Genomic DNA, 25,146 nt, shown 5'->3' with positions numbered 1-25,146 from the left:
GTGGTGGGGTGATACGTGGCACTTTTCCTGTCCACTGCCATGTCATCGCAGATTCAGGTAAGCTTGCTTACAATCACCTTTCTGTGTGCGGAGGTATAAGGAAGAATTTACATATGAGCTGATGTCAGTGCCAGTTTCCGCAGAAATGAACCTTTCAGAATATAACTTTAATTGAGTATGTACAGAGTACATCACGACGTTATCAACTGCAGTAAATTTTTTAAATACATAATTAAGACAATATTTATGTCTTACTTGAGTTTGTTTGTGTTTGATTTCATATTGTTGTGATTTTTAATCATTTTAATTTTTACTTTGAAAATACTTACACAGGAAATTCCATTCAAATGGTGTACTTCACTCGTACACGTCATTGAGGAAGTAAAGGCTACTGCAGGAAAGGCACTTTAATACGTCTTCAATTCTACACTCCACACTCATTTCACGATCACCGGAAAATAATCTAAGTGAGTATTTCAACTCGAAACCAGCCTGGTGTCATTTTTGAGTGATTTGTTCGCGAACGATTTGTGACCGGTTGTAATTGTTCAGTCTATACGTTACTTAGATTTAGTGTGTATGAAGAAGCGTATTCAAAACGTTTATTGACTTATGTTATATTATAATAAATTGAATTCTCCGCCCTCTCTCTCTCGGCCCCTCCTCACCCTTCATCCAAACTCCATTAACGCTGACCAAACTCTAGTGTCGAATTTAAACCCAATCCAAACTCGGAACTGACCGCAATTCATTACCAAACCCAACATTTTGAATGTAGTGCGAGAGTTTTACATCGGTATCCGTCTCGCGGCAAAATCTCAACCACTTCCTCAAGTAATCACGTGATACAGTCGTGGCAGCGAGGCCGAGACGTCATCATTTCTGGCTCCTCCTCTTAATAAAATCAGGGGGCGCTATCGCCTCCGACTACTGCGTTTTCCCCTATTCTTGTTTTTGAGAATGTTTTTGAGAATGTACAAACTCATAATCCACAATCCAATTACAAGACAGACCAGCTAAAGCACAGGTGTCAAACTCAAGGCCCGGGGGCCTGATATGGCCCGTCACATCATTTTATGTGGCCCGCGAAGACAAATTGTGCATCAAATTCGTGTCATTACTAGAATTGCAAATTGTCTTCACTTTTAATATCTTTTTTTTTTTTTTTTAATATTTGACCAGTTTATACTCGTCTGATTTGAAAACGAGTTATTTGTCAGTTTGTTTTGTAGCTTTTACTGTGTATATTATGAGGTGCTCATACATTTATTTGGGTTGACAGTCATAATGGCCCTCCGAAAGAAGCTATGACTACAATGCGGCCCACGAAAAAATTAGTTTGACACCCCTGATCTAAGTGAAGCTTAGTCACTGTGATGCAGGGTTGTGACTATTTATTGGGGGGAATCAGCTCCCTGGACTTGCACAGAATGAAAAAGCAAACGCAGCGCATGAGCACATTTCACAAAGTGTATATTGATGATCTAAAAATATCTACTTCTTTCTCACTGTCAATTTTGAAATTGAAGTGGTTTCTGTGAGCCACTTATCAGGCGTTTGATGATAATAATGATGCTGATATGCTGTCTTTGATATGCAGAGAATGGCACAGAAGGTGCTGGTCACGGGCGGTGCAGGCTACATTGGGAGTCACTGCGTAGTGGAGCTTATTGAAGCTGGCTACCAACCCATTGTGGTTGACGATTGCAGCAATGCTGTAAAAGGTAAGCTGCTAAAGGGGTGTGTGTGTGTTTTTAGCCAGGTGTGGTCTTATTTGCTGATATTGTGTTATTGATGGAGGAGAAGCAGGTGTGCCTGAGAGTTTACTTAGAATACAGAAGTTTCTGGACACCAGCATTGAGTTTCATGAACTTGACCTTCTGGACAAACCTGCCCTGGAAGGAGTTTTTAAAAAGGTTAGTACGGCCATACAACATGATTCATTCAAGTACTTTGTACATGAATTCTACATTTTTGCAAATACATTTTTGCAATACAACATGATTCATTAGAGTACTTTGTACATGAATTATACATTTTTGCAAATAAACCTCATTGCTCCCAAATTTACAAACACACTATTAATTGCTACTACATCTTTTCACTGCATTTGATACAGACCACCAAAAATAATGATACGTTAATAAGATAATAAAATTGCACTGTGGATTTAAAGTTAGTACATGAGAGTTCTGGAGTTTCAGGTTTCAATCTTTGCTGAGTTTGCATCTTTTCTCCAGTAACTCATGTCAACAGTTGAAAACATGCTTATTAGGCTCATTTAAAACTCTGCATTGCCCACAGGGGTGAATATGAATTGATGTTTATTTATATGTGCCCAGCAATTGGCTGGCAATCAGTCCAGGGTGTTCCCTGGCTCTCACTCAAAAGTGAGTTTCATTTACTGTAGTCTGCCATCAAAGAGTAATCATTAAAATATCCTAATTATAAAAAAATTAAAACGCATTCCAAAGTCCTCTTGTTAGGTTTAGGTGTATCTAAAATATTTTCCTATGCAGAATTATTGTCATGTGTAGAGTTGATTCTTTGAAGTCTAATGTGCGTCACAGCATTCTTTCAGCGCCGTGATGCATTTTGCTGGCCTGAAGGCCGTTGGAGAGTCGGTGCAGCAGCCGTTACGCTACTTCAAGGTCAACCTTACCGCCACCATGAACCTACTTGAGGTCAGTTTAACCCAACTCCATCTGCACTACGACTTGATCACATTTTGTACAAGTGTTTATCTGCTTAGGCCGTTTCTTATTCTAGCCTCGCTTTTTAAAATAAAGCAATTAGACTCTGCCTTTGTAGCTTGATTAATTGTATGCTTGCCAAGTCTCTGTAGCGCTGCCTGTGTGCCATAATTGTTTGCAACCGCAGGTGATGCAGATTTACGGGGTACACAATCTGGTGTTCAGTAGTTCGGCCACTGTGTACGGAGACCCTCAGCGTCTGCCCATTGATGAGAAGCACCCTGTTGGAAACTGTTCCAACCCTTATGGCAAAACCAAGTTCTTCATTGAGGAGATGATCAAGGACCAATGCAAGGCTGACAAGGTACTGAGTCGGCGGGGGGGGGGGGGGTCACACATGCATAGAAAAAGAGGTTATTTTATTATGTGTGCTATGTGAGCAGAGTTGGAATTCAGTATTGCTGCGGTATTTCAACCCCATCGGTGCGCATTCCTCTGGCCTCATTGGAGAGGACCCTCGGGGTATCCCCAATAATTTACTACCATACGTTGCTCAGGTACATAAATGCTGTGATGTTTTTTTATGTTTTTTTTTTAACTATAGTTGCAAATGATGATGCATGGTATTGCATTACTCTCTCTCTTCATAATAGGTTGCTGTTGGGAGAAGGAAGGTGCTCAGTGTATTTGGAAATGACTATGACACACCAGATGGGACAGGTATCTTTTTTCTTTTTCTTTTTTTTTCTTTTTTTTTTTTAAATCTAGTTTAGGGCAAGTTACATACATACCTTTATTTCATTTAGAAAATGTGAGTGACTCCACACACGACACTGACTATATCAGCATGCAGCTGTACATATATTTTCCAAATATTTTTTTTAGAATTTTTCATTTTCTCTTTCTTTGTTATTTTGTCCCTTTCAATATGACTCAGCAAGGCAGTAGTTGTGCCCTCTATTGACGATTCGCCACGGGAAGAAATGTACGTTGTATAAAAAAAATAAAATAAAAATGGAAGAAGACAGGCTAACTGTTATCTGGTAACTCCATTTCAGTGGCAAACGGTTCTTGTTATTTCTGCTGAAGGGCATAAACTGGTGGATGTATCAGACAAAAAGTCAACCCAACCAGATGCTCCAGCATTTGTAAACAATGCGAGCGGAGTCCCTCGTGGGTAATGAGTTAGGATCATTTTTTAAAGATTATAGTCACTGATCCTGACTTTGATAAGAAGGGGTGCTCAAATTTGGTCCGATTATTAGTTTGTGTCTACCCTGCTTTTAGAAAAATAATTTCATCACTATTGAAAAATATTTCAGCACTATTGAATCTAATGTGTAATGTATTTTCTCTTTCAAGGTGTGAGAGATTATATTCATGTTGTTGATTTGGGAAAGGGACACATAGCTGCGCTGAAGAAGCTGAAGGACAATTGTGGCTGCAAGGTAACAAAATAGGAAAAATGCAGAGTTCTACTGGAATTAAATATCAGTGTCTTACCAAAACTTTGTGTTTGACAAAAAACTCTCTCACCACCTTGTCAAACAAGCATGTTCTTATTCAATGGTGTTTTCAGTTAATGGTGGTGTTGAGTATGTGTGTCTGATATGCACTCGTACAGCGGATAATGAATTATTTTTCTTTTATTTATTGATTTTTGTCAACAGGTTTACAACCTCGGAACAGGAGTCGGGTACTCGGTGCTCCAGATGGTGGATGCCATGAAGAAGGCATCAGGGAAAGACGTAAGTCGCAGATGAAGTATTTCCTCTCCAAAATAAAGTCATCTTCTCAATTGGATTCAAATAAGAATAGGAACGCGCCATTATTTAGTGAATCGAAGGTGCCATCTTATTTTTCTGTAGATTCCTTATAAGATAGCTCCTCGTCGAGAAGGAGATGCAGCATGCTGTTATGCCGACCCTGGCCTGGCTGAGAAGGAACTCGGCTGGAAGGCTGACTTTGCACTGGAAAGAATGTGTAATGTTTTCCCACAACTTTTTCTAAAAAAAAAAAAAAAAAGCCATAAGTATTGTGTATGAAGCTGATATTTTAATTTATGTTTGCATGTAGGTGAGGATGTTTGGCGCTGGCAGTCGATGAATCCCACCGGATATTCCAAAGAGGGAACTTTTTGACATAGTTTTTTTTTTTTTTTTTTTTTTTTTACTTCTACAAAATCAAAGGGACTAAGCACACAGGGTTTTTTTTTTCTTCATATTTCAAGTAATAATATCAAGGGGGAATATGAATACCATATATATTTTATGTTTAGCCCATTGGAGAGGGAACCTAAGAATGTGATGACTGAAGTGGGTGTTTAAAATCAACCCTACATACCTCACAAAAGTATAATGAAATATAATATAATGGGTATACTCTATCTGTATGATTAAATACACATTCAGACTTGTTTTAAAATTGCTATATTCTAATAATCATCAAGGGTGTTAATTTAAAATTCCAAGTATTGCTGTATATGCAAAGTGATGGCATCCCACCACTTTTAAGACATTGTTAGAAAATACAGACAATACAGCCTCACCAATATTTTTAAAGCAGATGTAATGCCTCCACTTATGTATTTTATTTTTTGACCATGGTGACCTGCAGATTTTCTTCAAATCTATTGTGTCCCAGCTGTGCTAAAGGTTCGCATTGAAATAAATAGAGCCATTAAATTGACAAGCGCAGTAGAACACTAATGACTTTTAAACATTTCAATTTTTTTTTTAATTTACTTTATTCCTATACCCCATTAGCTTTTGTTTGAAATAGGTGTGCAACTTCCTTTCTATGACAGTTACAGACTTTAACAATGTGGGAAGGCCAGTTGTTGCATCTTATAGGAGAAAACAATGAACAATCTCCAAACCTCTGTGGCGAGACACTACCTACAGTCATAAAGTTGACCCCATTCTGTCAAAAGAAGTTGGACACAATCATATTTAGCTTAAAACAGACCTAGGGGTGAGCCAAACCTACGACTTTCCACTGCATGGAAACTACACAACCGGGACGCTTAAAGTGAACAAACAATGTCACGATGAAATTGCACGTAATAACATCAAAAGTTTGAGAAGCTCCTAAATGGTGGTTTTCGTGCTAAAGTCAGCTCTTCACCAGGCAGCACTGTTGAAAATATTGTCTGCGATTTATTACTTTTCAGAAAGCTGGTGGAGAAATTTGTGTGACACACTTTAATTTGATGTACAATAAATACTGTATAGTAACTTCATAGTTTAGCTTTATCTGGCACTCCTTTCATATTATGAAACTCCTCAATGGTTAAGAGTAATTTATTCAATATCAATCAAACAGCTCTGTACATATATTTGTTTTTCACATGGTAAGTATAAGGCGAACACCTGCCGAAAAAAAAAAAGGTTTAGGTCCCTACCTGGATGGGAAGTCAAGTTGGCAAGTATGTAAATCTTCTGAGTTTTGTTTGTTGCCTCCAAATTGTGTATTTTCTTTTTCTGTACTGATCTCCAAGCAATACTTGTGAAATAAACTTTATAGAGGAGCATTTCACACATTTAGTATCATCTGGATGTATTTAAGGCTGCTTAATAGACCCTGAAAGAAAAATCCTCGAGTGCCTAAATGAACGTGAATGTTGAATTGTGTAGTCTTCCCCTGAATATCAACCCTCGACTTTCACGGGTCACTACGGCAGATTTAGGAGACTTGTTATTTTGACTTTTAAAAGTATTTAATCTTGACACGAATACCACATTGTGCATGCAAAAGCATCTCCTAAGCATGGAGCTGGAGCTTTAAATGGCTCCTTGAACCCTCGGGCACCCAGTTAATAAAACACCCACGTCAGCACAACGCTCCAGTCTCTCTCGCCGGGTTTCGGTCTTTAGGGCTGAGCAGGAAGTGGCTGACTGTGGACCCTGATCGCGAGAAAAAGGCCAAAGAAAAGCCTACAGGGAAGCCAAAAATGGATATTGTGACCGACGAGGGGGAGACCAGCCTCTATCGGGCGTCGGGTGAATCCAACCACCAGTGAGTATCGATGGGTTTTTATCACGGGTATCATGGCGAGGGGCGTAAGCGGGTCTTGTCGAATGCTCGCGCCGGGAGAGAGTCGCTGCATTCGGGTAAGCGAGGCAAATCCTCCCCGCTGCTCGCTGTGCTCCGGACCTCCGGCAAGAAGTGTGCGAGGGCGGGGTGTGGGGAGGGGGGTCCACTTGAATAAAACGGGCGTTTCCCCCGTATAACCCGTAAACGAATTTCCCTAGAATAGTTATATACTAACAAAAGCCAGCACTGGGTTCTGTTGGGAGTTTTTTTTCCCCATTGTGTGCTGGTCGCAGCCTGAAGTGGGCGTCGCTCCAGGACACTGGGCTGCTCTGGCGCGGCGCTGCCCGCTTTACCCTCGTAGGACTACCGCACTCTCACAGCTTCGCAAGCCTCAAATCGCTCCGATTTAATACATGCACATACTTTATTTTGCATTCCATCGTGAAAAGATTTGGGACACCGTGGTTTGCGGGCGGGTGGGTTTTCTCGGGCGATGCAGCCTGTTAGGCTTGATCGCGTAATTAAAAATGAATGTGTGTCGTAGTCGACATGAGGATGAGGAAAATGGGTTACTGTCCCCAAAAAAGCCTATGACTGTGGTTTGGTGGATTTAAAGCTCGTGCCGCTACACAATGTTATATTCCTTCTCTTCGTTCTCGAGTGCGGTTGTAGCATCAGATATAAGACTTGCTACGCGCTTCCATTAAGGGTGATTACAGGGATTTGTCACCCGAAGCTCCCTGCCTGGTGTCGGGTGTAGCCCAGTTGTTGACGAAGTTTGATTGAAGGCAAGATTAACCAATAGTAGTCTAGAGTTTGATCGAGGAGGCGGAGCGTCTGCAATGGGGTTCTTATGCAGCATCGTTTAGGTTCAGGAAGGTAAGTGCTCTCCCTTTATTTAAGAGTAGGTGGCTTGATTGACACTTTAAAAAAGTGTTGATTTGCTTCATTTTCCGGATCACATGGTTGGCTATCTCAAAGCAGCATACATGCTTAACCATTTTTAAAATATGAGAGATCTATAAAAAGAAAAAAGACATGGTTATGCTATCTGGTGAAGTCCTACTCAAGATAACCTACACAACAAATCTCCTTCTACGAAGACTGAAATCTGCTGGAGAATACAAACGATAAGAGTCATATTAGGAGAAGAAACATAGGAAGATGTGTTAATTGTTGTTCATCTGGTAACTGCATTGAACAGGAGTCAAGTTAAAAAAAAAAACACAATCTTAAAATTAAAAGAAATTATCTTCACAATAATACATGTACTTGAGGTGAAAATGACAGTCATGAGATCCGAGACTGTATGATCCGATACTAGTTTCGCTCAGTCAACTGCAAATGATGTGATACGTGAAGTGCTTCAATGCTCGTTTAGCTAATAAGATTAAAACTGCCACACACTGCTGTGTCCTACAGGCAGCCTCAGCGATGGTTCAATACGGCCGACATCACGGCGGCTCACCAAACCAACCTGCTGAAGCAGCTCAACCAGCAGAGACGTCAGGAACTCTTTTGTGACTTCAGCGTCCTGGTGGAGGGCCACCTCTTCAGGGCCCACCGCAACGTCCTGTGCGCCAGCAGCGGCTACTTCCGCATGCTGCTGACTCAGGGACTCGATGGCATGTCGGAATCCGCTAATGCCACCTTTGACTCTTTTAGCCCTGAGATCTTCACAGTCATCCTGGATTTCATCTATTCGGGCCAGCTGGACCTCTCCAGTCAAAATGTGATTGAAGTGATGTCCGCTGCCAGTTACTTGCAGATGAACAATGTCATCAACTACTGCAAGAATTTTATCAAATCTTCTTTGGACATCAGCGTGAAAGATGAAGACAGCGATCGATGTCACAGCTTGTCGGAGACCTGCAGCTTCATCAGTGGGGCCGGAGAGGAGACAGCAGATCAGCAGCAGCAACAGCGAGATCAACGTTCTGAAAGTCCACCACCTGCACTATGGACCAGGGACAGCTCCAGATCCCAGTCAAGCTTCATGAGCAAAGATTTGGAGAAGGACATTTCGGGTCCAGCATTTAAGACTGAGCCAAGTAGTCCTGCCAATGACATTAACACGGACTTTGAGGACCCCCAGGACCCTTTGTATACATTGCCAGTGCCAGAGCGCCGGCGTGGCAAAGGTGCAAATAAGAGAAAGGCGAGCAACAGCACCCACTCCAACCACCATGATGACCCAGACATCCAAGAGGCCAGCACACTAAAGGCAGAGAAGGCTGATGAGCTTTATGCCAATTTACCACAAATTGTGGGTGTTGTTGGAAACTTCGAAACCGGTAAGCACAAAGCAGCGACATTTGGGGAGTCCGAAACCATCGCGGTAAAAATATTGACTGCGACGGCTTCTCCTTCTGCTTTACAGAATCCAATTCCGCCATGCGCTTCAAATGCCCTTTCTGTACACACACGGTGAAAAGGAAGGCGGACCTCAAGCGTCATTTGCGCTGTCACACTGGCGAGAGACCGTATCCGTGTCAGGCCTGCAGTAAGCGATTTACTCGCCTGGAGCATCTCCGCAGCCACTTTGAGACGGTACAATTCAGGAGTATTCTTTTGCTTTTTGGCAAATCTATCAGGAAACTGCACCATTACCACCAGTAGGATGTCCTTTTTTTTTTTTTTTTTTTGCATAGCTTCCATTTTTATCAGGAGGACCGACAACAAGATTTTGGATCTGTGGGAATGATTCATTCAGATTGTTAGGTCAGGAGCAAGTATAATTCCATGTATCATACCTATTCCATATATCGGTATCAGATCAATACTGGCCTGATTTTAAAATATCGAGTGCTCGTGGAGGCTACAGACACCGAGACTCAAAGGGATACTTGACTAATGTAGCTATTTTCAGCATTAAAAAGTTCGTATTTTGTAACTTCATTCCTTTTCATCTCCAATTCATACCTTTAAAAAAATGCATTTGTTGACTGAAAATGACATCGCATGTGCTCAGGGCTCAGGTAACAATCAATTACTGTTTAGCTTGTGAATTTCACATGTTCAAACCAAGAAAACTGGTGAGCTGTGATTGGTCTGAGCTCTCAACAATTGTTGAGACACAAATGAATAGGCTGGGTCTCAGGAATATATCATCATCTGTGTCTCAATTTTTAAATGAATCAAAATAAATCAAATTTTATACATCAAAGGTACTAGAGGTATCATTACTTAGCATCGGTGAATGCTCAAAGGCTGAAAGGCTGAAGTGGTATTGCATGCCGTATGTTGTTTGTAAACACAGTAGCTAATAGAGTACACCAAATCAAATGACAATACTCTGTGATCTGTGTTACGTGTTGTCAGATTCATCAAGCCAGGAAGCTGGTGTGCAGGAGGTGTAAGTGTCCGGTGACTGAAGACTCTGGCCAAGTGGTGTGTGAGGGCACACGGCGTTACCGCATGTGCCCGCTGTGCGTCCACGAAGTGGGCCGCGATACAATGCCCATGGACAGTCTGGAAGGAAGCAATGAGGAGCCGGCGCTTTTACTAGGTGTGGACGGCGAGGAGGAGCAGAGTAATAGGGCCTGGATGGCAAATGATGACGACGACTTGGCCGAAGACTCCGGGGCTGACCTCATCATTCAACAAGTGGATGACAGCGACGAAGAGCTGCAGTGACATTTGACCAAAGTGCGTGTGTGTGTGCGTATTCATGCATGTGTAAATATTGACAACATGTTAAAGTCATGCCTGAGAATGTAGTGTGATATGATTAGAAACATGACAAGAAATGTCAATCTGGTGTGAATGGCCACTTCAACCAGAGTATACAACTTGCCAAGAATTGTAAAAATCGGATGCAGCTTTTCCGGAAAGATTGAGTTGTTTGATATTCGTCTATATTAAGACAAGGGTAATTTTTAGTAAAAAGTGCCGGCCACTTGTCACGTTGCTAATCCAATGATGTATGCGTGTATGCATACATTTATTATGATACGCTGTATTATTCTTTTACTGTAATATAGCTGGCTGATCAATTATTTCAGAGATCTTTTTACTTTTGTGGCAAGCTCATTGAGTCTATGTATATGCGGTATCTAAAGCATGCATTTTTAGTGTTTCTTTTGTAGTGTTTCAATGATAAGCTCTTAGCGTTATATACAATTTTTTGCATAAATGGAAAGTCGTTTTTTTTTTTTTTTACTTTTGAAGACATTCAGCTCTGATAAAAAGAGAAGTTGGTTGTTGATTGAACCTGAAAAAGGAGAGAGAACTTATTTAATGAAGAGTGAATGATATGGAAATGTTCTGTTTCTTTCATCTTTTATCATTGAAAAGCTACCTTATATGTTATGGCAGTAAGCCAATTAAAAGTTGTTGTTTTTTTTGTTTTTTAAGCTTTGGGACACATTAAAGATATTTTTGTAGACTTCTCTTGGTTGGAAATTACATCCTAAAATCAATCAAGTTCCAACTCAGTTAACTTTTCAATTAAATTAACAACTTACAGTTTAATACTTTTCAAACTACATTTTAACTGTATGAATTGTATTAAGACACGTCAAAGAAGTTCATTTGTATAAAACCTATTTAGAAAAGACTCTTCACAATTGATAGCGATGAGTGACAGCCATTGCCTTGGTTTAAACCAGGGGTGTCCAAACTTTTTGCAAAGGGGGCCATATTTGGTAGATGAAAATGTATAGGGGCCAACATCTCGGACTGACATTCCTCGAACCGATACTGTTGTAAATTAACTTGTAAATATGTAACTATATCCTGTGCTGTCTGCAAATAGGTTGATATTGCAAATGAGAATCTATTGTCAATTGCATCACCAGAATAGATAGGAAGATTAAAATAATAAAGTAAAGATAGGTTGATATTGCGATGGATAATCTATTGTCAATTGCATTCCCAGGATAGTTGAAGATAAAAATAATAATAAATTAAATACAAATGAACGTTTTATGAAAGTTGAATGAATTTTTTATTACATGTTTGTTTTATTGTATTAATAACAACGTTGATATTGGTGTTTCGACTGCAGTAAACGGGCCAGATTGTATCATGCCAATTTCAAAAGGACACCAAACGGTGTGTGCGTGGACTGGGAAGGGATAGGGGAGAACGGGCTCACCGATCATGAGCGCTCGCTCATGTGCGCGTTCCCGTTCGTACGCGTTTTTTTCTGTGGCTCGCTCCGGGGTGCGCAGGTCCCCGTGACGGTGCTAGCGAGCCACATAATATTGATTTTATGACACGATGCTTCGGGCTGGTCTAATTTAAGACACGGGCCGGAATTTGGGCATGATGGTTTAAAGTTTTTTTAAACCCTCCCAACTGGGAAAAAAAACCTCATTGAGGCAAAAAAAAAAAAAAAAAAAAAAAGAAGAAACCTTAACAAAGGACCACAAATTGAGTTCTGTTGCTGTAGAATGTTATATAAAACAGCATACGAGTCTATTTAAGGAGACAAAGTGCCGCAGGTATGGGAAAGTGGTTCTTCCTCAGAATTTAATTGTCCCGGTCTGTTAGTGCAGAACTACAGCCTCTGATTCAAACATTGATCGCCACCGAGTCCCCTTTGACCAGAAGAGGGAGCAGAAATGGCAACAAAAGAGGCCAAAAACGAATAGTTAAGCAACATTTTAACTTTACACAACGTATTAACTTCTAACAAGTCATTACGCTGCGAGCATAAATTGGACAAGTGTTGTTTGTGACACACGTCATAATATTATTAACAGACGTTTCCATAAAATGACAACATAGATGCACTGGTGGGAGCCGTGAAAGGAGGTTCTAAATAAATTGGATAAAATGAATGGGATAAAATTAATAGCCTGGCTTGCCAAGCGATAAACTGACTACCCCAACCACGACCAATTTGTGGCCGCTAGAGGGCGCTGACGTGCTGTCAAGCGGGTTAAGCAAGAATTTCAACAGAAGAAGTCAGACCGGAGGATACCGGACCAACATGGCGGCCGTGTGGAGGCTTGTAAACAGAAGTGCCTTGAGCTCAGCCGCAATCGGACAACAGTATCTACCGTTCAGCTCCACCGCGAAGGTTAGAGCACTTTGATGTGTGTGGATTTTAAGGTCAAGCACTTTTCAGAGATTGTCTTTAAATGAATTCGTTTGAGATTCATTTTGTTTTCCCCCCACTCTGAAAAGAAAGGAACATTCCCTAAAAGAAAGTAGCACTTGGCATTTTGACATAAATCTCAGAACTACATCTGAATGTATACGCAGTATCAAGACACATACTTGGAATGAAAATTATTTTATTTCTGAATTTAGTTGGATTAGAATGTTTCTAAATGTAAATTGTAAATGTTGCTATCGTCCAAAACAGGTCGAATCAAGTGAAAATTTGCTAAATTATAATTATTTCTTATGTTTACCCGCTTTACCTACTAGGATGGTCCTGCAAATGTATGTGTACCAGTACAGTAATATTTGTTATTTATGATATTGCTCTATGTGTATATTTTCACCAAATTTGTTCAAAAAGTTGCTTTTTTTTTTTTTTTTTTTTAAAAGAGAAAATTACAAATATAAACAATTAAATGTTCCTCCGTTCAATGGCAAACGGTACAACAAACCTGTCAACAAAATAACATGGCTTTCTGCAAATATTAACTGTGTGCAAAATTTAAAGAAATGACAATAGATGAAGGGCGAAAGTCTTGCTGTTTACATAGAATGACCTTGACCAGACTCTTTTTGAAGTGATGTTTTTTTGTGTAGGCTGGTGTAAGAGCAGGTTACACCCTGCCAGAGAAAGTGAAAATAGTGGAGGTGGGACCCAGAGATGGCCTTCAAAATGAAAAGGTGCTATATTATGATCTTTACTTCATGTTAATGTATTTCAGTTTTAAATGTTTTTCAAGTTTTAAAAAGTGTAACACATTTACCATTTTCTTTGTCAGACTATCGTGCCAACAGAGACCAAAATCCATTTGATAGACATGTTGTCAGAGTCAGGGCTGTCAGTAGTAGAAGCCACCAGCTTTGTATCGCCAAAGTGGGTTCCACAAGTAAGTCTGTGTCCGACAGTACGTCACATGCTAAACGGTGTCACGCCTTGCACATGCAAATAGCACCACTGAAACTGCAAAACTACCCATGAGCATTTGCACACTTTGCTTTCAGTGTTACTGTTCCCTCTTACAGATGGCAGACCAAGTGGAGGTGATGAAAGGGATCTGCAGGAAACCTGGGGTGTCTTACCCGGTCCTCACTCCCAACCTCAAAGGATTCCAGGCTGCTGTGGGTATCGAGCACACCTTGTCCGTCTGTTCGTTTGCCATATTTAGAACTTATGATGGTGTTTCCCTACTCCGACATCATCATAGGTGAAGGCTGGCGCCTCCGAGGTCGCCATATTTGGTGCTGCATCTGAGATGTTTAGTAAAAAGAATATCAACTGCTCAGTGGATGAAAGTTTACGGCGCTTTGACGAGGTCGTAAAAGCGGCTAAAGAGGCTGGCGTGCCTGTCAGAGGGTAAGCTAACCGGTAGCTTAAAACAAACTTTTACAGAATTGGCTGATTAATCAATAACTGCACATCCTTTTGTCATCCCTACAGCTATGTGTCTTGTGTTCTTGGCTGCCCATACGAAGGCAAGGTTCCTCCTGAAAAAGTTGCACATGTAAGTTCTCACTTAAATTCATCAACCAGTGCTTAAGGAGATACTGTACTCATTCAGCCTTTTTCAGCAGTTAAAATTATTATTTTGTCTTAAATGTATTTGCTAATCAATGCCTTTAAAAACACATTTGCCACTTTCTGTCAACTGAAAATGACATCACATGTGCTCAGGGAACAACCAATCACGACTCAGCTTGCGAATGTCACATGACCAAACCCGGAAAATGGGCAACTGTCATTTTCAGTCAACAGCAAATTCCAAATTCCTTTATAAAGGTATTCATTGGACATGAAAAATAATGAAGTTATTAGATTATTACAGACAAAATATTAACATTTTACTGCTTTTAAGGCTAAATAAGTATCTTGTTAACAAGCCTTAAACTACAAGTCAATTTTTCTATACTGTCATTATGATGATGATGGGGTGCAAGCACAATGTTAGAATAGTAGACATAAGCCAAAATGCCCAAGAATAAAATAATTTGAGAACTATCTGCGTGCATTCCATGCAACAATGCTTCAACATTCTTTTTTTAGTTTCACTCGAGGGGTTGAACCAGTTAGTCAACTAGTCCACAAGTTGACTTTACAACTATGTATTGATATTAAGATTAATTTTTACTTTTCTGCCGTCAACTCCAATGCTCTGTGGGGCAGCAAAATGTACATCTAACAAAGGAACACAGCATAGTCAAGACTACTGGCTCCTACAGTACAGGTGTCTTTGCAGGTGGCAAAGCGTCTGTACTCCATGGGCTGCTATGAGATTTCCCTCGGCGACACAATTGGAGTGGGCACTCCAGGCAGCATGCAGGAAATGCTGGCAGCCGTGAGCCGCGACGTGCCAGTCAAGGCCTTGGCCGTGCACTGTCACGACACGTACGGGCAGGCCCTCGCAAATATCCTTGTAGCCTTGCAGGTTTGTTGTTTCAATGTTTTCTCTCGCTCACACTGTTCTCCTAATAGGTGGCTTGTTGGGTTGTTGTTGTTACTCCCAGTTGAAATTTAATCAAAAACTGGCATAAAAGGTTTGAACTTTGTATATTTTAACACTCACAGCTCACTGAAGATACAGTCCACCCACTTCCAAACGTTCATGCTCTAATAATGACGCATTTCTTCCAGTGACAGACTACTAAAACTATAAACGACTGATGAAAAATCAGCGATATACAGTAGTAGGGCGAATCGATAACATGCCTCGCTGCAATATTGTGGCAATACTCATAATTTTATCACGGACACACAGATGTACCTAATGTGAGTTTTTTGTGGGTGTTGCTTGTCATGACTATCTTTTGCCTCTAGATGGGAGTGAGTGTGGTGGACTCTTCCGTTTCCGGGCTAGGTGGTTGCCCTTATGCACAGGGTGCTTCTGGAAACGTTGCCACAGAAGATGTTGTCTACATGCTTCATGGACTTGGGATTCAAACTGTTAGTATTGGTGTCAGTTTACGCCATCCAAAATTTTGGTGTAACTAAAATTATCTCAAATTTGAATGACATTTGAAAAGATTACCGGGGGGATAAAAAGTTTTATGTTAGTTTTAAGTTAGACTTTTTCTTGTTATCAGGTGAACAAAGCCGTTTTGCAGCATTGAAAATGCTTTGTTAGAATATGAAATTCAGAAAAAACACCTGCTTAGAAGCAGATTTGGACATGGTACAAAAAAATGCTGTCACAGGTGCTTCGCATTTTGAACAATTGTGAAGTTTTGTGAACTCAAACTATTTGTTTAAATGTTGAAATGTTGATGACAAATGTAAGATTACCGTATTCAATTTTGATTGCCAAGGACGTAGTTAATTTATTTTAAACTGTCAAATTATGTGGAACATCCTTAATTTTTGACAATGTTTTATCGGATAATCATTATCATAATTGTTATGTCGCAATCACTTGCAGCCATCTTTATTCTTGTAATAAAAATCATCTCTTCTTCCTAGGGAGTGGACCTCGCCAAGCTGATGGACGCAGGAGCTTTTATTTGTCGAAGCCTTAATAAGAAAACCAGTTCTAAAGTGGCTCAGGCAACCTGCAAACTGTAGGAACATTTTTAGTCGTGACGATTTCTAACTCTGCGCTTCCATCAGCACACACACATACCGAAACTGTTCGCTTGCTCCTCCATATTGTTTTTTTGTCTGCCATCATGACAATGTCCCTTTGATATTTGCGTCATGCGTCAGAAATACTATTCAACTCAGTCATTTGAATCTCTTTGTATGACGGCATTGTTTGGACAGTGCCTTAAATAGAGCCAGTCTAGTTACATTTTGATTGATCAACTCACTGTTGATGAAAGGTTGTGTTGGTCCTGAAATCTCCATTTCTATTACTTCCACTCACTCTTGAAAGAAATTTGTAATTGTGAGTATTTTTTCATGCAGAATTTAAAGTGTAATGTGTTATTTATTTTGTCAAATGCTGTACATATAAAACTTGAATGACAGAAATTAACACTTTGGTCCATTCAAATGCTTTTCAGTAAGTTTTTGATGCATTATAAACATAAGTTTAGATCATTTGGAATATTTAAGAACTACATTAAAGGTATTTATTTAATATTTAAGGATATTGATTTTTAAAATACTATTGTTGTTTGTCTTCGTAACACTCCAATCGTTTTGTTTGTTCAGAAAGTAGTTCAGTCATTGCACTTTTGCCGCACCTCACAGGAACCTGTCACACAGGCCAGCTGAGATTCTTACTGCATGCCTCAAACACTTAGACACGGAAAAAAAAATTGTAATTTGCAACTGCCCAATCAGATGACTTTGCAAATTAAATGTTTATGTGTATATGTACATGTAGTATATGTAATACACATAGACCAGTCATGTTCAATAAATTTAATACGTATAAAAATAAACAACTTATGAAAATTACATATTCTACAAAATTCTCAGGGTGTTGTAGCATTAGCCAGCACAGCACAAACAGCAGCATTCCTTTCGGCTGATTTAAATCAACAGTGGTCTTGGAGACTGCGATGTTGACTGAAAATCCCAAACAAATAACAGTGTGTGTTGTAAGAAAGTCCTGAATGTGCCTGCTTAGGGTTTAGATGAGGAAATACATGACGTGCACTTCCAGACAGCATGCCTAACCCCCACAAAAAAAGTAAAAAAACGAGTTTTGAGCTCATTAACATACAATTACAGTTGTCAGCCATAGTGGTGTGCCCACATTCCAGAAACTTGACCACCATCAAGTGACTTGAGCTCTGCTTGCAGGTGTTCCCAGCACATCAGAATTACGTACATTGAAAAGCTGGATGAAATGCACAGAGGAATTCATGTCAAGGTATGTCCGACCAGTGTCCATTCACAATGAATTGAGTCTATTAGTAAGGGATGGCTTTTAAAGGCCGAGAGCCTTTACTGTATTGACTCAATTTACAGGGGGCTGACACGCACTATGGTTTGGCCCATAGCTCGAAATGTGTTTTTAAGACTGCGAGTGAGTCATAGCCCAAGCACAACTGACGGGTTTTCAGTCTCTTTTGGTTTGGCTCTCAGCAAGGAGTCGACAAATTTGGGGCAGAGGCCCGAATCTTGTCATCAAACTTCAGCATGGACAATCTGTACTCTGGTTTGTTTGCAGATTTGAAAGATGGAGGCTTATCCTCCATGTCCATTTTGGGCAAAGGGTCAACGCAGTTGTTGAAAATGTCATCCATGTACTCTTTGGTGGGCACAGGGGGTTTTTGTTTGGGCCTGGTGTTCTTTTTGACAATTCGCACGATTCTCTTGGCGGTGAGGTAGATGATCTCGCAGATGTTGAGGACGATGCAGAGCGCAGACGCGCCCACCATGAAGTAGGTGAACACTTTCTTCTCAGTGGGATGGCCGATGTAGCAGTCCACTATGTTGGGGCAAGGAAGCACCTCGCACTTGACAAGCCTGGGCAGGTAGAAGCTGTCATAAACGTGGTGGAGGATGTAGAGGAAGGCGATCTCGATGCCCGTCTTGAAGAAGAGGCTGAGCAGGTAGGTCCACCACAGGCCGCCATGTTTCTTGCCCGTGTTGCTGTAGAGTTTGGCGTTCTCACCGTTCTTGACTTTGTGCTTGCGCTCGCGGTCATCACGGTAGGCCACGTGCATGACCACCATGAAGGACGGGCAGGTGATGAAGATCAGCTGCAGTGCCCACAGGCGGATATGCGAGATGGGGAAGTAGTGGTCATAGCAGACGTTGGAGCATCCCGGTTGCTTGGTGTTGCAATCAAAGTCCTTCTGCTCGTCGCCCCACACCCGTTCAGCCGCCACCACATACACCATCACTCTGAATACAAACACCACGGACAGCCAGATGCGCCCAAAGGCTGTGGAGTATTTGTTCACCCCACTCAGAAGAGCTTGGAATGTCTTCCAGTCCATGGTCGTCTAGTTGGTCAGATGTGTCTTCTATGGAGTTCTTATTCTTTACAGGGTTCTGGTTTGAAGGGCAAGCAGACGACTGTGAACATTTGAACTCAGTAACATAATGCGATCTCAGAAGGCAACACAAGGGACAGTTTCAAATTGTCAAATATACAAATAATATATAATATAATATAATATAATATAAATTCCATACATATATTTTTAAACAACACTACACACAGGTTAAAACATTTACATAACATAATAGGCTCATTTCGACTTTTGAGAACATTTACACATCAATTAATGTCATCCATGAGAAAAGCCTTGTACTGTAGCCACACTCAACTTCTATTTCCGGGTTTTATAACTTGACTTATCAGTTAAGCGTTTACACGAAATATATTATTTGACTCATATTAATTTGAAGTTTAAGGTTATATGCCGTGTAGCTTTTTATGCTGTCACAAAATGTTTTCAGAATTCTCACAATACGACGCCTATGACACTCCGATCGCTTTTGTTGATAAGATCGATTCTAGTTTATAAAACAAGTCACATAACTGCGTTAACGTGTAAAAAAAATGCGTATAAGCAAACAACACTTTGAGTTCTGAGGTTTCAACAACTTTTCCCATTTGTCCATTAGCAAAACTCTTATTTACAAACTGACCCAAACGCACCAGAGGCGGAAGCGCTCATCTTACCAAAAGACGTCTCAGTCCATTTGCGGTGAAGAAGATGATCGATCAATCGTGTTGCCAGCACATTATTGTCGATTATTTGACGGTCGTTTTTGCCTTGAAACACAAAGAGTGGCAGTGCGTTCAGGTAAAGGAGCGCACGCTTGAGAAATGCGCCTGTGGGTGTGGTTAGAAAATCCAAAAAGACCACAGACTGGAAGGAGCCCAGATGTTACTCCCTCCCTCAAGCCTGTCTCACGCTCTTTTCACACTACGCAGCACAGTTCAGCTCACACTTTTTTCTTCGAATATTAAATTACTGTACATGTTAACCCTTATCACCTTTTACTTGTTTCTTCTCAGGCTAAGAATGCTTGCGTTTGAAGGTAATGTTTTTGTAATCCTATGTTGTTTGCTCTCTGTGTTACCAGGATTCCAAGTCTTTTGTCCTGACTTGTTTCGAGACAGATCCACCCTCCACTGGTTTTTTTTGTTTTTTTTTTTACCTGAGCGTGCATGAACAGCATCCTCCTTTTGTGAGTCAAGCTTGCGTCATCATCACTTTTGAACACATTGTTAACTACTGTAATGTACATCAAAATCGTTTTGTGCAAGTTAAGTCAGAATGTTAAGTTGTTAACACTGTGACACAAGTGTAAAGAAAAAAAAACTAAGTCACTATTTACATCACAATATAAAAACCCCAAAAAATGGTTAACAAGGGCATGGTTAGCTGGACACTTAGTATTAGCATCTGGCCTACAATGTATTCTCTTCTTACCTTATCTTGATGAAGATGGACAAGATTGAAAATAAGTGCGACAAAAAGGTCACCTTTAAATTAAACCCTTTCATTTAATAAGGTAAGGTTGTTTTTTTTTCATTCTCAAAATTTGGTTAAATTTTGAATTCTGCATCCTCAATCTTAAGAAGCTATGTTTATCTGTTCAAGAAAGATACATTATATTTAGATATCAGTTCTCGTAAAATGGTTGTTGTTTGTAAGATTCCCTATTTTTGTGTAACCTCTTCGATTCAAGTCGAAAATCTATAAAGGCAAAATTTTAATCACTCTTCAACTGTCCAAATACTTTTGAACTGTAAAAAGATAGCTAAACAAACAAAAGCCAGCAAGTGTTGTCTTGTCTGTGTAGATTCCTAATCACAAGTAAGATTGTAGGTAAGGCGGAATCGAGGCAAATTGCAGTTTGATTTAGCAAGCATGTCAACACTTGTACACCGCGGTTTGTTTTCAGACATGTTCATCATAATACCCGAGTGTTAATGTTGCAAGAAATGACTTCATTTGTTCACTATTCATTACAAACACTTTTCAAGTCCAGTCAAGCTTCACGAACCAAGCCCTTAACCTCAAGGATAAATGAATACTATCTATCAGCGAAATCATAATGATAGAACACTGAACAATGCCACCAGGAAGCTTGATGACAAATATTTTTACATCCTTGTCACTCTTCCTGTGCCCGTAAAAAAAAGCTTGATGGTTTTAAAATTGTTTGGCAGAGGCGTTCAGGTTAAGTACACAATGTGTGTCCTGTCAGCGAAATGAAGAATTTTCAAAAGGTCTGGCAGCTCTGAGCTAAAACTCACAGAAGATCACCAAATTTCCAAAGTGCCTTGAGATGTTTGCGCATACAGTATGTAAATACATTACAAGTGAATAGACACAGATCTTATATGAGCTGAAGAGGGGGAAGGGTGAAACCTTTTTGGCTCCGATTGAAGAACAAGTCCAGTCAGTCTGTTGGGACACACCTGGAGGAATGTACCATTTTACTCAACAACACGTTTCGACAAGATCAACAACGTCACAACACGATAATGAACTGGAGAAGTAAAGAAATACAATAGCAGGATGGAAAGAAGTACGTAGATGTCCGGAAAAAGTATTTCCTTACTGCTCATGATTATCAGTAAGATTAGGTTCCACTGAGCTGAGATTTTTAGGTAATCAAAGGCAAACAATTATCTGAGCTTGCTTGTATTTGAACATGAAGATCTGCAGGTGGAGTGAAGGCTGAGCATTTTTGTGATTCAACCTTTACTTTTACACTCACCCTAAACAAACTTGCCAAAGTAAATAAAAAAAGAAGAATCAATTGACAGTCAGAAAGGGGCATAGAATTCCTACGCTGGGTTGGGCTCGCACGTCAGCAGGAATGACTAGCACAAAGCTCGTCCGTTTTATTTCCCCTCCTCATAGTACCAATCAACCTAAATAATAAATAGTGCTGCTCCTGGCAACATGCTGTCCACAAATGAAACATGAAAGGAACCCTCAATAATGTGTTTTTTTCTCCCCTAGAAACAAAGCAAGATAAGCCTCAAGAAGTGGAAAATACATCTATTTAATGAAAATATATACATCTTGGCGGTGTAAAAAAAAAAAAGCAAAGTAACTGGAATCTTTCATACCAAAGTGATGATAAATTACATAAGCAGTGTAAAACAATAGAATCAAATGGACCCAGATCTGGGGCCTAACTTTGGGCAAGAGGTAGGCTGCAACACCAATCATATTCAACTATAGACTTAAGAGTCTTTAGCTACGTAAAATACATGCTTTTGGAATTCAGGGTGAAGCCGGAGAAATGTTCAAGATCAAAAGAAGTGTCCCAATAGTTTGGTCCGTGCAGCGATTTGAAAAGACTGCAGAAATTGAATGAAAACATTTGGAGGTTTGGCACGAGTCAGAGAGGAAAATCTTACACAGAGACCACAAAGGCGTGAGCATGTGTGTTGGTTGTGTGTGTGTGCGTGCATGTGTGTGTGTTTGTGTGTGATACCGCACTCTCCAAATCATGGACTGACTCATGTAATGGTCTTTTTTGTCTGTTAAACTGGTACTAAAAACACAACGCTGAGCATCTGCCATGAGACCCTCAAATTTCTAGACAATGAAAAGTCAGTGCAGATCATTTTCTGGCGACATTAAGAAAAGCGCCTGCCTTGTCAAGTCTTATTTATAAAAAAATAAAAACATGATTTCAAGATACAGCCACGCTGTACGCCGGGGCAGGGGTTTGTGGCGTGTTCTTTTTGGACATCGTCAGAGGGTTTGACTGCATCAAATTGCTGCTGCTGGTGGTCATAATGTGGTGAGAGTGATGGACACCGGTGAAGATTTCGTGGCAGCGTTTGCCCACCAGGTAGACAATCTCTATAACAGAGAGTAAGATGCAGACCAGGCTGGTGACCACCATGAAGATGGTGAAGATTCTTTTCTCTGTGGGCCGGGCGATGAAGCAGTCCACCTTGTTGGGACACGGCTTCTGTTCGCACTTGATGAGCGAGGGGAAGTCGTAGCCCTCGTAGATGTGGTAAAGGAGGTAGACGAAGGTGGTGTCCACGCAGACTTTGAAGATCAGAGTCAGGACGTAAGTCCACCACAGGCCGCCGCGCTTCTTGCCCGTGTTCAGGTAGAGGCGGCGGCAGTTCTCGCCGTACTTGAGCCGATTTTTGTGCTCGCGCTCCTCCCGGTAAGCCACGTGCATCACCACCAAGAACGAGGGGCAAGTGACGAAGATGAGCTGCAGTGCCCACAGTCTCACGTGGGACACGGGGAAGAAGTGGTCGTAACAGACGTTGTGGCAACCCGGCTGAGCTGTGTTGCATTTGAAATCCTTCTGTTCGTCACCCCAAACCTTCTCGGCCGCCACCACGAATACCAGCACCCTGAAGACGAACACAATGGACAGCCACACTCGGCCGAAGGCGGTGGAGTACTTGTTCACCCCACTGAGGAGGCCCTGAAGGAAGCCCCAGTTCATGGTGAACTACGTTTAGTTTCTTCTGTCTTTCTGCTGATGAAAGTGGAAAAGCATAGGATAAGGCAAAGGTGTCATACTCATTTTTGTTGCGTCCTGCAACGTAGTTTCTTTCGGAGGACCATTATGACTGTCAATTATATATATTTTTATTATAAACAGAATAGGCTACACAACAAACTAATGGCCTTAATTTTGAAATCAGAGACGAGTAAAAACTTTTATTTTATTTTTTATTTTGCAGAGGTCCATTATGAGTGTCAATGCCTTATATCACAGGTGTCAAACTCAAGGCCCGGGGGCCAGATACGGCCCGCCACATCATTTTATGTGGCCCGCGAAGACAAATTGTGCATCAAATTCGTGTATCATTATTATTAGAATTGCAAATTGTCTTCATTTTTAATATCTTTTTAAGAAAATATTTGACGAGTTTTTACTCATCTGATTTGAAAACGAGTTATTTGTCAGTTTGTTTTGTAGCTTTTACTGTATATAATATGAGTTGCTCATACATTTATTTGGGTTGACAGTCATAATGGCCCTCCGAAAGAAGCTATGACTACAATTCGGCCCGCGAAAAAAATTAATTTGACACCCCTGCCTTATATTATGTACAGTATAGGCTACACAACTAACTGATGGCTCTAAAGTTGTAATCAGAAACTAGTAAAAACATGAATAGTAATAAAGATTTTAGCAATTTCTATTTTTTAAAAGTGACGACAATTTGTAATTTTAGTATTGACACATGAAGTTGATGCACATTTTTTCGTAACGGGCCACATAAAATGATGTGGCGGGGTGTACCTGGCACCCGGGCCTTGCGTTTGACACCTATGTGTTCAGAACAGGTCCCAGGTCAATTGAGAGTGGCGCACTGTCACAAAACATCCATGTCAAATATTTTCTGTTATCAAGAAAGTAACATTTTCACATATATCGTGTTTTTAATCACGAGTCATGACTATATTCAAGTTAATATTGTGGGATTACATTATGTTCATGCCCCAACAATGAATCAGAGGTCTACTGCTGAAAAAGATTGGCAAACTGTGATCTCTTGTAACAATTTTTTAACAAGGCACAAAATGGTTGAAAATAACACGAGCGCTGAATCTTTCTCGTTTGGAAACCCTTTCGTCTATTTATTTCTATGGTAAATCAGTCTAGTTGCGTTCACGGAACTAGTTCAGTCATCGCTGTTGCGTGAGAAGACAAGTCAAAGCAAATTAGCTGCTTTCGAACGTCAGCGATGGTCTAACAATCAGAAAAGTGATTTTTAAACGACAACGAAGCGGAAATTAACTTTTATTTAGCATTTAATCGAATTGAAGTAAGTTACTTACAGTGCGGCGCAGTGGAGTGGCTCTCGGATGAAGCTCGCCGTCAAGGCAATCTGAGCGGTTGTCAACAGAATGGAGGAGGGAGGGGCTGATCTTCTGCCATGTCTGCAAATGGAACCTGCGTGTCCAGGTGTGGCTCAGCCATTGAACAACTCGTCGCGTTTCCCAAAAAGATTACTTCCAACGATTCTTTTATCCATCCATTTTTTTTAACGCTTGTCCCCACGTTATTTATTTATTTAGCATTACGACGACGTTCGCGAATGTAAGTTATGAAGTAAGCGTCGGCGATAAAAGTAATTGTATTAAGTAAAAAAAAGATTACCACCTTCATCAACAAATAAAAAGCAGAAATACAAATTATAGTGGCAGTAATATTACTACAACAGTGATTTTTTTCCTCCTACATTCCAATGCACAATCTGATGTCATAGACAACTGGAGTGCATTTGCACTACCTAGTGGGGAAAGTTGGTTAATTTCTTCTTTTTTTTTTAGACTTTAAACGGTAAACAACTTTGGTCCTTGTTGGTGTTTTGAGGATTAAAAAAAGGCCACATTTGACCAGTTGTATGCTGATTTTAAATGCCAAAAAAGACATGTATTGATAACTTGC

At 40.4% G+C, this 25,146-nt stretch overlaps 5 protein-coding genes across 7 annotated transcripts; 3 read left to right on the top strand and 2 right to left on the bottom strand.

The window, feature by feature from the left end:
• Window positions 1-334: 334 nt before the first annotated feature.
• Window positions 335-6,103, top strand: gale (UDP-galactose-4-epimerase). Of its 2 annotated transcripts, none has more exons than XM_037241561.1 (11): window positions 335-467; window positions 1,601-1,724; window positions 1,801-1,916; window positions 2,571-2,684; window positions 2,881-3,057; window positions 3,137-3,250; window positions 3,347-3,413; window positions 4,056-4,141; window positions 4,364-4,441; window positions 4,562-4,676; window positions 4,770-6,103. In XM_037241561.1, the coding sequence occupies exons 2-11, from the start codon at window positions 1,604-1,606 to the stop codon at window positions 4,832-4,834; spliced, it is 1,053 nt and encodes a 350-aa protein (XP_037097456.1). In that variant the 5' UTR covers window positions 335-467; window positions 1,601-1,603; the 3' UTR covers window positions 4,835-6,103. The 2 variants fall into 2 exon arrangements, with proteins under 2 accessions (XP_037097456.1, XP_037097455.1); XM_037241560.1 differs by having other exon boundaries at window positions 1,795-1,916.
• A 431-nt stretch (window positions 6,104-6,534) lies between these two features.
• On the top strand, window positions 6,535-11,650 carry zbtb8a (zinc finger and BTB domain containing 8A). The gene is made up of 4 exons (XM_037241558.1): window positions 6,535-6,710; window positions 8,151-9,022; window positions 9,109-9,278; window positions 10,050-11,650. The coding sequence occupies exons 1-4, from the start codon at window positions 6,646-6,648 to the stop codon at window positions 10,362-10,364; spliced, it is 1,422 nt and encodes a 473-aa protein (XP_037097453.1). The 5' UTR covers window positions 6,535-6,645; the 3' UTR covers window positions 10,365-11,650.
• A 971-nt stretch (window positions 11,651-12,621) lies between these two features.
• Window positions 12,622-16,825, top strand: hmgcl (3-hydroxy-3-methylglutaryl-CoA lyase). Its single transcript, XM_037241562.1, has 9 exons — window positions 12,622-12,756; window positions 13,440-13,523; window positions 13,622-13,729; window positions 13,866-13,961; window positions 14,048-14,196; window positions 14,281-14,344; window positions 15,077-15,265; window positions 15,655-15,780; window positions 16,294-16,825. Exons 1-9 carry the CDS (start codon window positions 12,667-12,669, stop codon window positions 16,393-16,395), a joined length of 1,008 nt encoding a protein of 335 aa, XP_037097457.1. The 5' UTR covers window positions 12,622-12,666; the 3' UTR covers window positions 16,396-16,825.
• Window positions 16,826-17,184: 359 nt separating this feature from the next.
• gjb3 (gap junction protein beta 3) lies at window positions 17,185-19,840 on the bottom strand. Its single transcript, XM_037241566.1, has 2 exons — window positions 19,421-19,840; window positions 17,185-18,783 (listed from the first exon to the last, which is right to left on the bottom strand). The coding sequence occupies exon 2, from the start codon at window positions 18,726-18,728 to the stop codon at window positions 17,865-17,867; it is 864 nt and encodes a 287-aa protein (XP_037097461.1). The 5' UTR covers window positions 18,729-18,783; window positions 19,421-19,840; the 3' UTR covers window positions 17,185-17,864.
• Window positions 19,841-21,745: 1,905 nt separating this feature from the next.
• On the bottom strand, window positions 21,746-24,663 carry gjb10 (gap junction protein beta 10). 2 transcript variants are annotated; one of them, XM_037241567.1, is made up of 2 exons: window positions 24,534-24,663; window positions 21,746-23,217 (listed from the first exon to the last, which is right to left on the bottom strand). In XM_037241567.1, the coding sequence occupies exon 2, from the start codon at window positions 23,185-23,187 to the stop codon at window positions 22,405-22,407; it is 783 nt and encodes a 260-aa protein (XP_037097462.1). In that variant the 5' UTR covers window positions 23,188-23,217; window positions 24,534-24,663; the 3' UTR covers window positions 21,746-22,404. The 2 variants fall into 2 exon arrangements, with proteins under 2 accessions (XP_037097462.1, XP_037097463.1); XM_037241568.1 differs by having other exon boundaries at window positions 21,746-23,220; window positions 24,534-24,636.
• Window positions 24,664-25,146: the final 483 nt, after the last annotated feature.

This window comes from Syngnathus acus, chromosome 22 (assembly GCF_901709675.1).
Source record: "Syngnathus acus chromosome 22, fSynAcu1.2, whole genome shotgun sequence".
Taxonomy (NCBI): Eukaryota; Metazoa; Chordata; class Actinopteri; order Syngnathiformes; family Syngnathidae; genus Syngnathus; species Syngnathus acus.
Note: the sequence above shows the minus strand (reverse complement) of the source record. Positions and strands in the feature narration are given on the sequence as shown.

What these genes read in the sequence shown, in the direction of transcription:
- gale (XM_037241560.1), top strand. Translation starts at nt 1,604, where the DNA reads ATGGCACAGAAGGTGCTGGTCACGGGCGGTGCAGGCTACATTGGGAGT. An exon ending in TGGAAGGAGTTTTTAAAAAG is followed by an intron (nt 1,917 to 2,570) that starts GTTAGTACGGCC and finishes TGTGCGTCACAG; the next exon opens with CATTCTTTCAGCGCCGTGAT. An exon ending in AGGACAATTGTGGCTGCAAG is followed by an intron (nt 4,142 to 4,363) that starts GTAACAAAATAG and finishes TTTTGTCAACAG; the next exon opens with GTTTACAACCTCGGAACAGG.
- zbtb8a (XM_037241558.1), top strand. Translation starts at nt 6,646, where the DNA reads ATGGATATTGTGACCGACGAGGGGGAGACCAGCCTCTATCGGGCGTCG. An exon ending in TCGGGTGAATCCAACCACCA is followed by an intron (nt 6,711 to 8,150) that starts GTGAGTATCGAT and finishes TGTGTCCTACAG; the next exon opens with GCAGCCTCAGCGATGGTTCA. An exon ending in TGTTGGAAACTTCGAAACCG is followed by an intron (nt 9,023 to 9,108) that starts GTAAGCACAAAG and finishes TCTGCTTTACAG; the next exon opens with AATCCAATTCCGCCATGCGC.
- hmgcl (XM_037241562.1), top strand. Translation starts at nt 12,667, where the DNA reads ATGGCGGCCGTGTGGAGGCTTGTAAACAGAAGTGCCTTGAGCTCAGCC. An exon ending in GCTGGCGTGCCTGTCAGAGG is followed by an intron (nt 14,197 to 14,280) that starts GTAAGCTAACCG and finishes TCATCCCTACAG; the next exon opens with CTATGTGTCTTGTGTTCTTG. An exon ending in ATGGACTTGGGATTCAAACT is followed by an intron (nt 15,781 to 16,293) that starts GTTAGTATTGGT and finishes TCTTCTTCCTAG; the next exon opens with GGAGTGGACCTCGCCAAGCT.
- gjb3 (XM_037241566.1), bottom strand. Translation starts at nt 18,728, where the DNA reads ATGGACTGGAAGACATTCCAAGCTCTTCTGAGTGGGGTGAACAAATAC.
- gjb10 (XM_037241567.1), bottom strand. Translation starts at nt 23,187, where the DNA reads ATGAACTGGGGCTTCCTTCAGGGCCTCCTCAGTGGGGTGAACAAGTAC.